We start from the raw sequence: 15,130 nt of genomic DNA on the forward strand, positions 1-15,130 counted from the left end.
TTCTCCATTTTCAGGACTGGCATTCACATTCTCTCTCCCACTCCCATTGCAAAATACTAACATTTCCAATTTCAACTGCAGAAGTACTCTCAGTCAGTCAAAGTTTCAAAGTTTAATAACACTTGTATGCCGCCCAATCCCGTAGGACTCCGGGCGGCTCACAATACAAATAAATCAAAAGGCATAGAAAAAAAGAAAAGATAGACTTAAAAACACACCATGCACTCCATTCCAAGTGGGGCTGGACCGTATTTTGGGGTCAACAGCCCCAGGCCTGCCGGAACAGCCAGGTTTTAGTGGCTTTACGGAAGGCCGAGAGAGTGGGAAGGGTCCGGATCTCTGCGGGTAGATCATTCCACAGGACTGGGGCCGCTACAGAGAAAGACCTCCCCCCAAGTAGTCGCCAACCGGTCGACGGTACCCGAAGGAGGCCCAATCTGTGGGATCTTATAGGTCGTTGGGAGGTATGTGGCAGGAGGCGTTCCCATAGTTGCATGTGTATTTGTCTATTATATGACACCAAGAATATGAAAAACAGGAAAAAATATAGTTCAAATTCTTCAACCTCCATCATCAGTGTATCAGTCAAAACTGAGTCCTACAACAATTTTAAAGTAACATTTAAAATGTTGGGATTTTTCCCCACAAATGCAGGATCTCCTTTTTTTTAGATCAACCAAGTGTTGATCCATTGGTTGTGATAGAAAGTGACCGACTGGTTTGTTTCACCCAAGGTGGTGTCAAGGGCTGAGAGAGAGTGACTGGCCCAAAATGACCCAACTGGCTTTCTTGCCTGAAAATTCATCGTTTCCTGGTCTCTAGACTGGTACCTTAACTATTAGAACAGAACAGACCAAGTTGATCTGTTACGGAATATCTTACAAGGCTCTTAATACTTTTATACTGTGTTATAGTACAAGGATATTAAGCCTTGTAATATGTAAGAAAATAGCAATAGCAGTTAGACTTCTATACCGCTTCCTAGGGATTTCAGCCCTCTCTAAGCGGTTTTACAGAGTCAGCATATCGCCCCCAACAACAATCCGGGTCCTCATTTCACCCACCTCGGAAGGATGGAAGGCTGAGTCAACCCTGAGCCGGTGAGATTTGAACAGCCGAACTGCAGAACTGCAGTCAGCTGAAATGGCCTGCAGTACTGCACCCTAACCACTGCACCACCTCGGCTCTTTGTTGACAATGACAAACATATTCCAAGATTCCTTAATTATAATGTTCTTATACTTTATAATGCACTCTAGTGTACTTATATCGTAGGAGCAGACTAATTATATCCTTGAGATATAACTGCATAGGCTGCTTGTTCCCGTGTCTGATTTTACCGAGATTTTCTCATTGGCCTTGTGAGAGGTCATAACATACAATTCTGCACAGCCATTTAAATTGCAGGCTGATCTGCTTTCCTCTTTTAGCAAGACCCAGTCCTACCACAACCTGGTATATAAGATAGAAGAAATTGGAATAGCCGGCTTGGTTTCTTAGATCTGTACAACATACAAAGTTTTTTTGGGGGGGAGCCCGGGGAGGGGGGGGCAAACCCTGTGATTAAATATATTAAATAAACAAATAGATAAATAAAGTGAAGACAGACATGTGCTTGGCACATTGGTTTCCCACCTTGGTATCTGCCCCACCACTGATTCACATAAGTGCATCAGTCAAGACAAGAGAGCCACTTTCACATAGTGCAGAGCAGTGGTGGGTTTTGAAATTTTTTGAAACCTACTCTGTGGGTGTGGCCTCCTTTGTGGGAGTGGCTTGCCAGCCATGTGTCCTGGTGGGAGTGGCTTGCCGGCCATGTGTTTTCTCTCTCTCTCCCTCTCTCTTTCCTTCCTTTTGTCTCTCTGTCCCTTTTTTCTTTTTTTCTTTCATCTCTTTCTCACTTTTTCTTTCTTTTTCATTTATTTATGTCTTCCTTTCTTTCTCTTTCTCTCTCTCTGTGTGCCAGTCTGTCTGTCTCTGTGTCTGTGTGTGTGTGTGTGGCAGTGGTGGGTTTCAAAAAACGTTGGACCCTCTTCTGTAGGTGTTGCCTGCTTTCCGGGTCCACTGGTGGAACCTCTTCTAACCTGTTCGGTAGATTTGACGAACCAGTTCTACCGAACAGGTGCGAACTGGTTGGAACCCACCTCTGGTGCAGAGTGCCAGTCTGGCAGGGGAGGGGGAGAGGGACAGGGGACTCCACGTAAGTAGCGTGCAAGTGTGTACGTGCAGCCCCATTTGCACAAATGGAGCACGCGCATGCTTGCCCACCACTTCTGAGGCCCAGTTCTGAAAGCTCCAGCTCCAGTAGTGGGGCATGGGCCATGGGCTGGGGATCCCTGACTTAGTGGATAAGACACTGGGATATGGTGAGCTCTAGCCAAGGTGGCGCAGTGGTTAAATGCAGCACTGCAGGCTACTGCTAGATCAGCAGGTCAGCGGTTCAAATCTCACCGGCTCAGGGTTGACTCAGCCTTCCATCCTTCCGAGGTGGGTAAAATGAGGACCCAGATTGTTGGGGGCAATATGCTGACTCTCTGTAAACCGCTTAGAGAGGCCTGAAAGGCCTATGAAGCGGTATATAAGTCTATTGCTATTGCTATAGCCATGGAAGCTGGAAAACATGATTTTACGCCAGTCACTCTCTCAGACCAACCCAAACCCAGGAGTATTACCATATGTGCACTGCCTTGAGTGATAGAAAATAGAAACAGAACCTAAATCTAATTAATAAATAATAATGTATTTATTATTAAGTGGGAATCAAGAGATTCCGGAAAATACATCAGAAAAGTATTTCAGCTGTGCTGATCAGTGAAGAACTAAAGCCAGTTCTGGAAAATAAGCAAGTTCAGTAGTTCTTTTGTGAATTATTAAGAGTTGTGTTTTTTTTTTCATGTACCTGTGCCTTTTACTATTTATTTCCCCCCCCCCCCCACTTTTGGTGTATTATTAGTTTTCCTGGCACCCAACTAAGGCCTTGCTCAAATGATGTGACAAATCTATGTCTTTGCAGGGAGCAAACTTAAACAGCCTTTGAACAAATTTATATTGATGTTTAATAACTGTTAATTCAAAGGAAGAGTAGCATTTGTCATGCAAATAAGCATTTTCAATTGCACGGGCAAACTCCACTGAAGCAAGACTGCTTTAGAACAAAGGCAAGAAATTCTGCTCTGGTGCAGCCCTTTGAAAACCCCAATAAGCATTCAGATTACATCTTGCGACTGAGATATAACAAACTTAAATGTGCTCTAGGACAAGGAATAGTGAGTAGCAGAGATTGGGCAGGGGGGGGGATCTAGAACAGTGTTTTTCAACCTTGGCAACTTGAAGATGTCTGGACTTCAACTCCCAGAATTCCCCAGCCAGCGAATGCTGGCTGGGGAATTCTGGGAGTTGAAGTCCAGACATCTTCAAGTTGCCAAGGTTGAGAAACACTGATCTAGAATCTTGAGAGGAAATAAAAGTGTTGCAACCTGATGGAGTCAAAACACTAATTTATTGCACACCTTGATTGATGGATCTAAGTCTTAGCAAGTAGTAGAATCTGCCTCATCTAGTCTGTGCTTGGAAGCTAAGGATATGTACTTGAATGAGAGACCAAAAGGGAACCTCATCTCAATCTGTAGCCTGGAGTCAGGGCCGGATTTAGGTGAAAAGAGGCCCTAGGCTATTCCACTTATGAGTCCCTTTCACCTCCCATTTTTAAGTTTGTAAATTGCACGAGAGACAATAAAATACATCATTACTGTGACATATATCAATATATATCAATATATATAGCTGGCCTCCCGACGGAGGGCGGCTCTGCTCTGCGGCAAAGGCAGCGAGGCCAGCCGCCTCCCCTGCTGCGCTCAGCTGCCCGGCTCGGCCCCTTCGCCCTCACCTGCCTGGCCGCTGGTGTGCTCCGCGTCGACGGGGCGGCTACTGGGAGCGGCCGCGCTTGTTGCCCAACCGCCGGTTCCGGGAACGTGGGCGGGCTCCCCAACTGCCGCGGCGCTGGAACGATCTTAACCAATACATTTTTTATGTTTCTTTATTAGTCATCTACGTAGAATTTCTCCTTATTTTCGGTTCAGTGTTTTAGTGTTCACTGTTTTTAGAATAGCGTAATTTTAATTTTGCTAACAATTTGAAGGTAGGCCCCTCTTGATCTTGAGGCCCTAGGCGGAAGCCTAGTTAGCCTATAGGGAAATCCGGCCCTGCCTGGAGTACAGGTAAACGAAAAAACAATCCTGGAATTGGGATAAGGCAGTCCCTTCTGTATGTTGCCTAGATGTATGTAGGTTCTACATAGGGGGGGGGAACCAAACCCGACACAAAGACTTTATTTACTTTCATTTTTATTTTATTGATGGAAGCACCTCAGAGACACATGGAGATTGCTCTTAATAGCATATAGAAATAACGAACTTGTAGAAATTCATGCTGTAGGAATAATGAATAACAATGCTGTCTGTCTGTCTACATCTACTTCGTGGCTGGCTTTTGTGCAGAATAGACACGTGAGCTGCTCCTTTAGCCTGTTCAGTGACAGGTAGAGAAACCAAGAGTTCGGAAGCAGCCGTTCCCAATATGACCCCTTAGCCTTGTTGTAGAGCATGCATTGGGCCAGAGGAGTGAATGAAAGAGCATGGCTAACTACTAATCCATCTTTCCTCCACCTGTTAAACCATGAACTTTCTCCCTGATTCCTTGCCAGGACCGGCTTCTTTAAAGAAGTCAGGGAAGCTGGATTTCTGCAGTGCCCTGTCCTCCCACACCACCTCCCCGAGAATGGCTTTCACCCACCACCCGCTGCCTGTCCTAGCAGGAGTCAGACCAGGTGAGAACAAAGCCATTTTCTTAGGGGGGCGAACGGGTGGATTGTGGGCAAGATTGTGGGAGGCAAGAGACGAAGTCGTGTCCTCGGTAGGGCATGTCAATAGACTCAACCACCTCGGTTCTGGCAATAGTCTCTTGCTGTCTCTTTTCCTCTCTCTTTCACTTCCTCTGTCTTTTGTTCCCCTGCTTTCTTTTTTTCTTTTTCCCCCCCCCAAACTGGCTTAACACGTTGATTGCAAACTGCATTCTCAAGGGATTATCCTTAAGGTGGCATATAAAGAGGAACGTTTTGATAAATCAGATTAATTGGGAAGCCGCAGCGCCAGGTTTGAATTGATAGCGGTGCATAGATGGACTGAGATCCAGTTTAATATATATATAGCTTCAAATGCTTTGGAAAAGGAGGCTTCAGAATGAATTGACAACTACGAGGTGGCACAGTGGTTAGAGTGCAGTACTGCAGGCCACTTCAGCTGACTGCTATTTGCAGTTTGGCGGTTCAAATCTCACCGGCTCAAGGTTGACTCAGCCTTCCATCCTTCCGAGGTGGGTAAAATGAGGACCCGGATTGTTGTTGGGGGTGATATGCTGACTCCGTAAACCGCTTAGAGAGGGCTGAAAGCCCTTTGAAGCGGTATATAAGTCTAACTGCTATTGCTATTGCTACATTTAAATATTTCATTTTAAAAAAACTAGAATATTTAAAGATTATATCTAAAAGGGGAAAATCTAACCTACACACTACATCTGATACATTGAGAGTTGTCAGATTTCTAGTGGCTTATTGTTTCAAGCTGAAATACGTATCCTTGCTTCTCTGAGGTGTGCTTGAAATTGAAGTAGAACCCTAAGCCCCGTGAAAAAGACAAATGTATTTTCAGTACATTTCTTAAAATCTTTTAAAAGCCCTTATTTTTGGTATATTTTGAGAGTCTGTGTGGAGCCTGAATGGCTGCACTTATTTCACTTCTAAAATTATTTTTATTATTTTTATTTTTGTTATTTATATGTTGCCCTTCTAAGTCACTTTCACAGGGTGGTCTTGTAATGAAAATAGAAATAAATACTACAACAAAAGTAATAAAATGCTTATCATAAAATAACAGCCTTAAAATGAAAACAGCAGATGGGAAAATGTAATGAAGTCCAATCATTGGAGGGAAAAAATACCAGTTTAAAATGCTTAGGGGATTTTAAAAGATTTTTTCCCGTGGCGTTAAAATCCCATCAGAACAGGCAGAGAACCATAGGACTTCAGAAACACTAAGGTGCCAGCACAGAAAAAACAATAGATTTGTCTTCTATCTGCCATTTTTTGTGACTGATAGTGAGGTCATTCAAAGAAAGACATCTAAAGATTTTTTTCATTGTACAGGTAGGTTGATAAAGAAATATGCATTTCCAAAACAAATGCAATAATTTCATGAAGGAAAGAGGAAAGGAAGGAATCCCTGTGGATTTTACTCTGCTAGTCATAACCGACTATAGGGGGCGGTACTCATCTCCATTTCAAGGGCCAGCGAGCCAGCACTATCCTAAGATATTTCTGTGCTCATGTGAAATCCAACATGATTTCACGAAGCGCTGTTTTCTCTCCACTGAAGTGGTACCTATGTATCTACTTGCATTTGCATGCTTTCAAGCTGCTAGGTGGTCAGGAGCTTGGGACAAGAACAGAAGCTCACCCCATTGTGTGACCCTTGGGTGTTGAGCCCAACACCTAACCCATGAACCTTTGCGCCACCCCCCAATTTCTTCAATTTCTTGAAGAACAGGCTATAACTTCCTTGACCTCTTCTGTGTTTAGGTCATAGCATATTCAGCCTTCAGCCAAGGTATTTAAAGTCTGTATGCTTAGATCAAATGAGCAGAGAATCTCTTTAAGTGTTATTTACTAATGCCTGTGACTAGTGTTTAGGAAGAATCATGATACAGGTTTATACGCTGGAGATATTTAGTTATATTTTTTGTAATCAACCATAAGCATAAAGTTTGAAGTTTAGCGATGCTGTCACAGTTTTCCCAAGCCTGGCTTTTCTTAGGATGATGTTTTGGTTTCTGATTAATAGTGACTTTATATCACTTACAGTGATGTACTGCAATGTCAGCTGTTTTGTACAGAACTATAGAAGTTGCACGTGTGTGTGCAGTAGAGGGAGGGAAGAAATATAACATATCTGATGAGGTGATTCAGGTAAGGAATAGAACAAGCAAGTTTAGAATATATTCCTCCAGCCTCTTCTCTAGATAAGCCACTAAGCTGCACTGTCAAATGGCTTGCCCTCAAGCATCAAACAAGCTTTGTAAGCAGACTACTAACATTTTAAACATTAGTAGGCTTGTCTTGCTTGTCTGTGTTTTGGATGGCAGTTAAAGAGGAAAGATCATGGTTAAACCTAGTGCCACTCGAAGTGCATTTGTCAGAGAGATGTAGGACTTATGAAGATGAAGTTGCTTTGTGAGAACTAGGTCAGTGGTATGTTCGAAGAGAGCGTGACCCGTCAAAACCGCGCTCGACTAAGCTGCGCCCGATTAAACCGCGTTGCTGACGTCATCAACAGGGCGACAACAGCCAGAGCGGAGAAAGAAGGGCGCTTTAAATAGTGCTTTGAAAGCAAGCTGATTCAACTTAAGGTAAGGGTTAGGTTTAGGGTTAGGTTAAGGGTTAGCGTTAGGTTTAGGGTTAGGTTAAGAGTTAGGGTTAGGGTTAGGTTTAGGGTTAGGTTAAGGGTTAGGATTAGGTTTAGGGTTAGGTAAGGGTTAGGTTAAGGGTTAGGTTTAGGGTTAGGTTTAGGGGGGTTAGGTTTAGGGGTTAATTTTAGGTTTAGGGTTTACAGCGTGCTTCTGTCTCCGCGCTGTTGTCGCCCTGTTGATGATGTCAGCTACGCAGTTTAGTCGGACGCGGTTTAGTCGAGCGCGGTTTTGTGGTGGAACCCAAAGAGAGGCCCATTACTTGCTTGAGTCTCTACCAAGCCTCCACCTTGTATGAGCCCATAGTATAATACTACTTTGGTGATCGAACAGAAGAATTTATTGTGGCAGGGCTGATTTTCTCTCTTCTCTTGTAAGTTCTCAGACAGCAAGTGACAGCTTTTATTAAGATAATAAGCAGCTTTTCAAGGAGTAGGCAGTACAGGACTCCAGGTAATGGGTTTAAATAATTATGTAATCTATATTACAGAAAGAAGAAAAGGCATATTAAAGGAAGCAGATGTAAGCTAAAATAGGTCAAGTGTTAGGCAAAACCTGCCATTTCGAGGTGGCACAGTGGTTAGAGTGCAGCACTGCAGGCCTCTTCAGCTGACTGTTATCTGCAGTTCAGCGGTTCTAATCTCACCGGCTCAAGGTTGACTCAGCCTTCCATCCTTCCGAGGTGGGTAAAATGAGGACCCGGATTGTTGGGGGCGATATGCTGACTCTGTAAACCGCTTAGAGAGGGCTGAAAGCCCTATGAAGCGGTATATAAGTCTAACTGCTATTGCTATTGCTATTTGAAGTATATATTAGATCAGTGTTTCTCAACCTTGGTAACTTGAAGATGTCCGGACTTCAACTCCCAGAATTCCCCAGCCAGCGAATGCATTCGCTGGCTGGGGAATTCTGGGAGTTGAAGTCCGGACATCTTCAAGTTGCCACGGTTGAGAAACACTGCATTAGACACAGTTGATCCCAAGCTTGGGTGGAAGCCATTAGCTAAAAGACACAATAATTAAGCAGTTATTTTTTAAAGGGCACCAATACTATTTTATGGAAGGCTTACATTCTACTCAGACATAGTTATAGCAGCAGAGTGTAGAATTTACATTTCAAAAGCCTCTACAGGTAGTCCTCAACTTACAATATTCATTTAGTGACTGTTCAGAGTTACAACAACACTGGAAAAAAAGTGGCTTACGGTCATTTTTCATACTTATGGATGTTGCAGTATCCTCATGTCCTGTGGTCAAAATTCAGACGCTTGGCAACTGACTCATTTATGACAGTTGCAGTGTCCTGGGGACATGTGATCACTGATTTCTGACAAGCATAGTCAATGGGGGAGCCAGATTCACTTAACAACCATGTTACTAAGAGCCAAGGTGGCACAGTGGTTAGAATGCAGCACTGCAGGCAGTGGTGGGTTGCTAGTTTTGACGAAACCGCGTAGCTGACGTCATCACAGTGCGACGAAAAAAGCACGCTGTAAATGCTAAAGCTAAAATTAACCCCTAAACCTAAACCTAACCCCCCTAAACCTAATCCTAAACCTAACCCTAAACCTAAACCTAACCCTTAACCTAACCCTAACCCTAAACCTAACCCTAAACCTAACCCTAAACCTAACGCTAAACCTAACCCTAACCCTTAACCTAACCCTAAACCTAACCCTAAACCTAACCCTTACCTTAACTTGAATCGGCTTGCTTTCAAAGCGCTATTTAAAGCGCCCTTTTTTCCCCGCGGCCGCTGTTGTCGCCCTGCTGATGACGTCAGCGACGCGGTTTAATCGGGCGCGCTTTAGTGGAGCGCGGATTTGTCGTGCCACAAGTTTTTTTATTACCGGTTCCCACTCATCCACGTGTACACCCAGAAGCGTCTGGGTGGGTGGGCGGAGCTTCCCGCCGCCCCTACTACTGGTTTGCCCAATCTGGGCCGAACCGGGAGCAACCCACCTCTGATTACAGGCTAACTCACTGCTGACTGCCAGGAGTTCGATTCTCACCGGCTCAAGGTTGACTCAGCCTTCCATCCTTCCGAGGTCAGTAAAATGAGGATCCAGATTGTTTTTGGGGGGGGGGGGCAAGAGGCTGACTCTGTAAACCGCTTAGAGAGGGCTGGAAAGCACTGTGAAATGGTATGTGTGCTATTGATACTAATTTAATAACAGCAGTGATTCGCTTAACTGTGGCAAGGAAGGTGGTAAAATGGGGTAAACGTAACATCTTTCTCACTTAGCAACAGAAATTTTGAGCTCAGTTGTGCTCATAAGTTGAGGACTGCCTGTACTCATTAACGTCAGTGCTGACTTCAGTCCTGATTTCATATTCTCTAGTTCAGTGTTTTTCAACCACTGTGCCGCGGCACACTAGTGTGCCGTGACCTAGTGTAAGGTGTGCCGTGGGAGAATTACTTTATATATAGTCAATATAGGCACAGAGTTAAATTTTTTAAACATTTTCTAATGGTGGTGTGCCTCGTGATTTTTTTCATGAAAAAAGTGTGCCTTTGCACAAAAAAGGTTGAAAAACACTGCTCTAGTTCTGTCATTACCTCGTTCAGAGGAAGAAGGTTCTCATTAATTTTCCTATGCAAAGAATTGTCCAACAAATACACTTCGCTTTTGCAGCCCTGACAGTTATCACCTCTGAAAACAACAAAACAGTTTGTTCAAATCTCTGGATTTCCCTTACAATTGTTCAGTCAGTCTAAGCTAGTCTAATTGGAAATTGGGTCTAAATTAATGAAAGAATTACAGCTCATCCCCCTTTTCTATATGCTTAATTTCTTACCCTCCTTCTAAGTCAGTGTTTTTCAACCTTGGAGACTTTAAGTCCTGTGGACTTCAACTCCCAGAATCCCCCAGCCAGCATAGCTGGCTGGGGAATTCTGGGAGTTGAAGTCCACAAGACTTAAAGTCACCAAGGTTGAAAAACACTGTTCTAAGTTACCCAGTATAGCCTATATTTCATTGTTATGAATATCTGCTTTGCTCTCGTCCCGATTCCCTATTCCAATTTCCGCCATCTGCCTCGTGTATAAGTCTGTGTAGGAGGGACTTCAGCCACCTACAGTAGGAGAGAGTCAATCTCCAGCACACAACAGCTGGTTTCTTGGCTGATTTCCCTCCTCCCTTTCCATTCTACAATGGCCAGTAATTCCCAAAGAGAGGAATATGTTACACCCTTTTGCCCTTTTACACTTGGGTCAGTTAGAAGTCATTTAATGTACATAACGCTTTATAGAACAGTTTAAGAGAAAAAGTTGGGTTATTCATGAATTTGAAGATGGGAGTAGAAGGGAGGCATTCAAAAGAAGAAAGAAATAGATGAGAGCATAGTAATAAGATACAAATGTAAGAAAATATAGGTGATCGTACATCATTTTGATTCGGTTGCTACTCTGAAATAAAGTACGTAGGAAATGAGGCAGGGGGCATCAATAAGATTTAGTAAAAACGTCAGAGGTATAAATACACGTTCAGAAGCAAATGTGTACCCCATTTTTTACTGCATGTATAATGTGCATGATACAGTTGGTTTTTGCTAATTCCGGATGTATAGTGCATGTAGCTCAAAACCTGCCTGCACATCTTTGCAAATGCTAACCTCTTTTGAAAAAGAGAAACTACCTCTCCTTGTTGGGATTGTGACAATCCTTAATATTGAAACAGCCTTGAAAATAAGAATATGGGGGTAATTTTTTCAGCAGAGGCCTTGATGGTATATAGGTAGCTATTGGGCTGTGGAAGCAGCATGGCATGGGGGTTGTTACTGACATCTCTTTCTGTCACTCTCTCACTCTTTCTCTCTCTCTCTCTGCTTCTCTCTCTCTTTCTATCCATCTGTCCTTACACTCTCCAGGAAGCCCCCGTGCCGCAGCGTCGGCCCTGCACTTCCCGTCAACCTCCATCATCCAACAGTCCAGCCCCTACTTCACACACCCGACCATCCGCTACCACCACCACCACGGCCAGGACTCGCTGAAGGAATTTGTGCAGTTTGTATGCTCGGATGGCTCAGGCCAGGGCTCCGGGCAGGTAAGAGCCTCGCACCTTAGCCCAGGGATGCCGGCCAGTCCACCAGAATCCTGCCTTTACAGCCTTTTCTGCCTCTTCTCCCTCTCTGTCTCCCTCCCAAACACTGCCTGCCTGCCTGCCTGCCTGCTTGCCTGACTGCCTGCCTGCCTGCCTGCCTGCTTGCCTGACTGCCTGCTAAAGGCATAGGGGAATATGTGGTACAGTAAGAAGTATTAACTCGTCCTTTGAGTCTGGCAGAATTGGCCTTTTTTCCTTAAAAGAACTGTCTGGCTGATCCTGGCTTGCTCTCAACACCTTACCTTTACCTCAGAAATTAGACTGAATTGCAAAGCCCAACATTCAGGCTGAAGGAAACTAATTTCAGGGCAGCCGAAATGTCTTGTAGAAAGGATAGATGAGAGAGAGATGCAGCCTATTCAACCTTCTCTTCTCTTTGACCTCAGGTGGAAACTGACTTCTACACAACGGGCAGGTATAAGCCCATTGGTCAGGCTCTACTTTCCCTATCATCCGATTTCTCTACCCCAATTCTGTCTGCACCCCCTTTTTTTCCCCCCAAATAAGTTTCTGAAGGGATTGAAGTCCCTCAGAGCTCCCGAACAAAAGAGAATCCCCGAGGGTTGCACTGAGCACATTCTAGAATGTTTTACCTTTGTGACGTTTGCAGAAAGTGACGTGAATGGCAGGATCCAAAGACGTTAGGCGGAAAAGAACGTATAAAGCTCGAAATGAGAATTTTTCAGAACACCTTAGAGCAGTGGTTCCCAAACTTGGCAACTTTAAGACTTGTTGGACTTCAACTCCCAGAATTCTCCAGCCAGCTCTGCTGGCTGGAGAATTCTGGGAGTTGAAGTCCACAAGTCTTAAAGTTGAATTCTGGGAGTTGAAGTCCACAAGTCTTAAAGTTGAATTCTGGGAGTTGAAATCCACAAGTCTTAAAGTTGAATTCTGGGAGTTGAAGTCCACAAGTCTTAAAGTTGCCAAGTTTGGGAACCACAGCTGGCTGGAGAATTCTGGGAGTTGAAGTCCACAAGTCTTAAAGTTGCCAAGTTTGGGAACCACTGCCCTAGAGTTTTGAAGTTTACGATCTTTAGTTATATTTTGGGGAAGAAACAGGAAAATCAACAAACTTAAATATTAAATGTTGAGGCATGGGTAACTTTTTTATAATCCCTTTTGATTCCAACTTACCTAAGTATATTGGACTGTACTTAAATATTGCTTTTAATATACTCTCAACAATATGTTTGAGCACTCCTGTTGAAAGGCAACACCTCCCCGCTTCGTGACCTGATAGATAATAATCCAAGGGTCTGATGTTACAAAAACAAGCATACACACCTCCTCAAGGATCCCTTTGTAGCCAGCCTCTGTGAGCTGACAAAGAGTCTCGAAAGAGAACCATTATTTATCTTTAACACCATTTCCCCCCATGAGAGATGAAAGTATTAGGCCACAGTAGCTTCTATTTCTAAAGCAATTTAGTGCCGGTGGTATGCAAACCATTTAATATGGTGAGCCACCTTGAGCCCGGCAAGTAGGCTGCGGACAAATTCTTGTAATAAATGAATCAAATTGCAGAAATCCAGGGGAGCAAGTTGATGGATCACAGTTGAAACATTGGAATTTGTTAACTGTGGCTTGGTGGGAACAGTAGCCATCGCCTCTGTTTCTTCAGAGGGCAAGAAAGTCAGGAGTGGTTAAAATCCTACGAGAAATTACTGTTTGCTGCTGTTTTTTGTTTTATTGTAATAGCAATAGCAGTAATAGCAATAGCAGTAGACTTATATACCGCTTCATAGGGCTTCCAGCCCTCTCTAAGCGGTTTACAGAGAGTCAGCATATTGCCCCCAACAATCTGGGTCCTCATTTTACCCACCTCGGAAGGATGGAAGGCTGAGTCAACCCTGAGCCGCGGAGATTAGAACCGCTGACCTGCTGATCTAGCAGTAGCCTGCAGTGCTGCATTTAACCACTGCGCCACCTTGGCTCTAGTCATGATAATCCATGGCCAGGGTTTTTTCTAAAATATTGATGCATCAGTAAGTCCTATTGCAAAATGTCTTGTAGAAGTTTCCTTTTCGTGACAGTTGTTAGCCTATTGTTTCCTGATCAGTGTGATTAAAAGAACAGTTATGAACTGGCCCTTTTTTTAATTAGCTTTTTTCCCCGTCCAGATTATGAATGTACTGAATTTCTGGATCCTTGATTTTTCTTTCCTTTATGTTACAATACAATATTTCACTAGTCGCTAGAAACCAGTCCTTTTACATACACACCAGATCTGTAATTTCTTATTCATAATTTGTTTACAGTTCCACTGAGCAGGATACAATGGCATAAACTGAAATTTCAAACAAGCAGCTTTTTAAAAAACCACTCAGCCTGGAAAAGCCTCAGCAGTGAATTTCCTGTCGAAAGTGGAAAGTTTGATGCAAAAGTATTTTATAGTACTGCTCCCTCCAAAAATTACAAAGTAGTTCTTTAAAAAAAAAAAAACCTCAGTAGGACAGCACATAAAATAATTCAATGAAGTCTTACCATAATATTGATGATTTTCCCACAAGAAATAAATGAATCCAAAATGGCAATTGTAGGATAATAAGACAGTATGAAAGCAGATCAGCTGGCAATAAGCCTCAGGAGAAGAAGAGCCTTCAGCCAGGCCCATCTAAGATAAAAAACGACAGACTCATTAAGGTTCCTTACTATGTCTCGTTATTAACGCCAGCATAGCTCAGGATAATTATCCTGGCTTAAATCTCACCCACTGCTCTAAGTGTAAAGTAATTCCAGAGATCAAACTGTAGAGATGTTAGTAAAACTGGATGTTGATGGCTTCTGGTACTTGATTGTCATTCTTAGACTTAAGTAATGATTGAATTTTATGTTGGTTCCTGGTTTGTAGAGCATTAGTCTGCCATCGGAAATCTAGAAGTTTCTGCTTCTGAATCCTCTGAGGACTTTGACCAAGCTTGGGAAGTCAATGGTTTACAAACTGCATGAAGTTTTGGAACAAGTAGATTGATTGCAGAAAAATCACAGGAACACATTAAGTGTGGCTTCTTGGTTGTTCAGGAGCTGGTAAAATCCCCAACAGCCTTCAGAAATGTCTCTTGTTTGAGATTGTATAAATTCTCCTGCTTGAGCAGAGGGCTGAACTAGAAGACCTCCAAGGTCACCTTCCAGCTCTATTCTGTTCTAATTCTAAAATGACAAAATAATCCCCACTTCCTTGCACATGTCTGTAAAGTCCTAATTATTAGTATAGGATTATTAGTGTATTAGTGTATTATTAGTGTATTAATTATTAGGAGCCGAGGTGGCACAGTGGTTAAATGCAGCACTGCAGGCTACTTCAGCTGACTGCAGTTCTGCAGTTCGGCTGTTCATATCTCACTAGGCTCAAGGTTGACTCAGCCTTCCATCCTTCCGAGGTGGGTGAAATGAGGACCCGGATTGTTGTTGGGGGCAATATGCTGACTCTGTAAACCGCTTAGAGAGGGCTGGAAACCCTATGAAGCGGTATATAAGTCTAACTATTGCTATTGCTAATATCCTTTCATGGAT

The 15,130-nt window shown here is 43.4% G+C and overlaps 2 protein-coding genes across 12 annotated transcripts in view; one reads left to right on the forward strand and one right to left on the reverse strand.

Moving 5' to 3' along the window:
* The window catches only part of NFIX (nuclear factor I X), a 289,130-nt gene that overhangs the window by 251,895 nt on the left and 22,105 nt on the right, over positions 1-15,130 (forward strand). For 6 of the 11 annotated variants that reach the window (XM_087711023.1, XM_087711024.1, XM_087711022.1 and 3 more), the window contains 2 exons: positions 4,703-4,825; positions 11,385-11,560. The exons of 1 other annotated variant lie outside the window; for it this stretch is intronic. In XM_087711023.1, coding sequence (XP_087567149.1) covers positions 4,703-4,825; positions 11,385-11,560 — 299 coding nt within the window. The remainder of the gene's footprint in view (positions 1-4,702; positions 4,826-11,384; positions 11,561-15,130) is intronic. 4 more of the 11 variants (XM_087711026.1, XM_087711030.1, XM_087711032.1 and 1 more) reach the window with 2 other exon arrangements.
* Positions 1-15,130, reverse strand: part of LYL1 (LYL1 basic helix-loop-helix family member) — a 236,762-nt gene that overhangs the window by 135,393 nt on the left and 86,239 nt on the right. The gene's annotated exons all lie outside the window — the stretch shown is intronic.

This window comes from Thamnophis sirtalis, unplaced genomic scaffold, assembly GCF_051295495.1.
Source record: "Thamnophis sirtalis isolate CommonGarterSnake01/CBP01778 unplaced genomic scaffold, rThaSir2_p1.2 scaffold_3, whole genome shotgun sequence".
Lineage (NCBI taxonomy): Eukaryota > Metazoa > Chordata > Lepidosauria > Squamata > Natricidae > Thamnophis > Thamnophis sirtalis.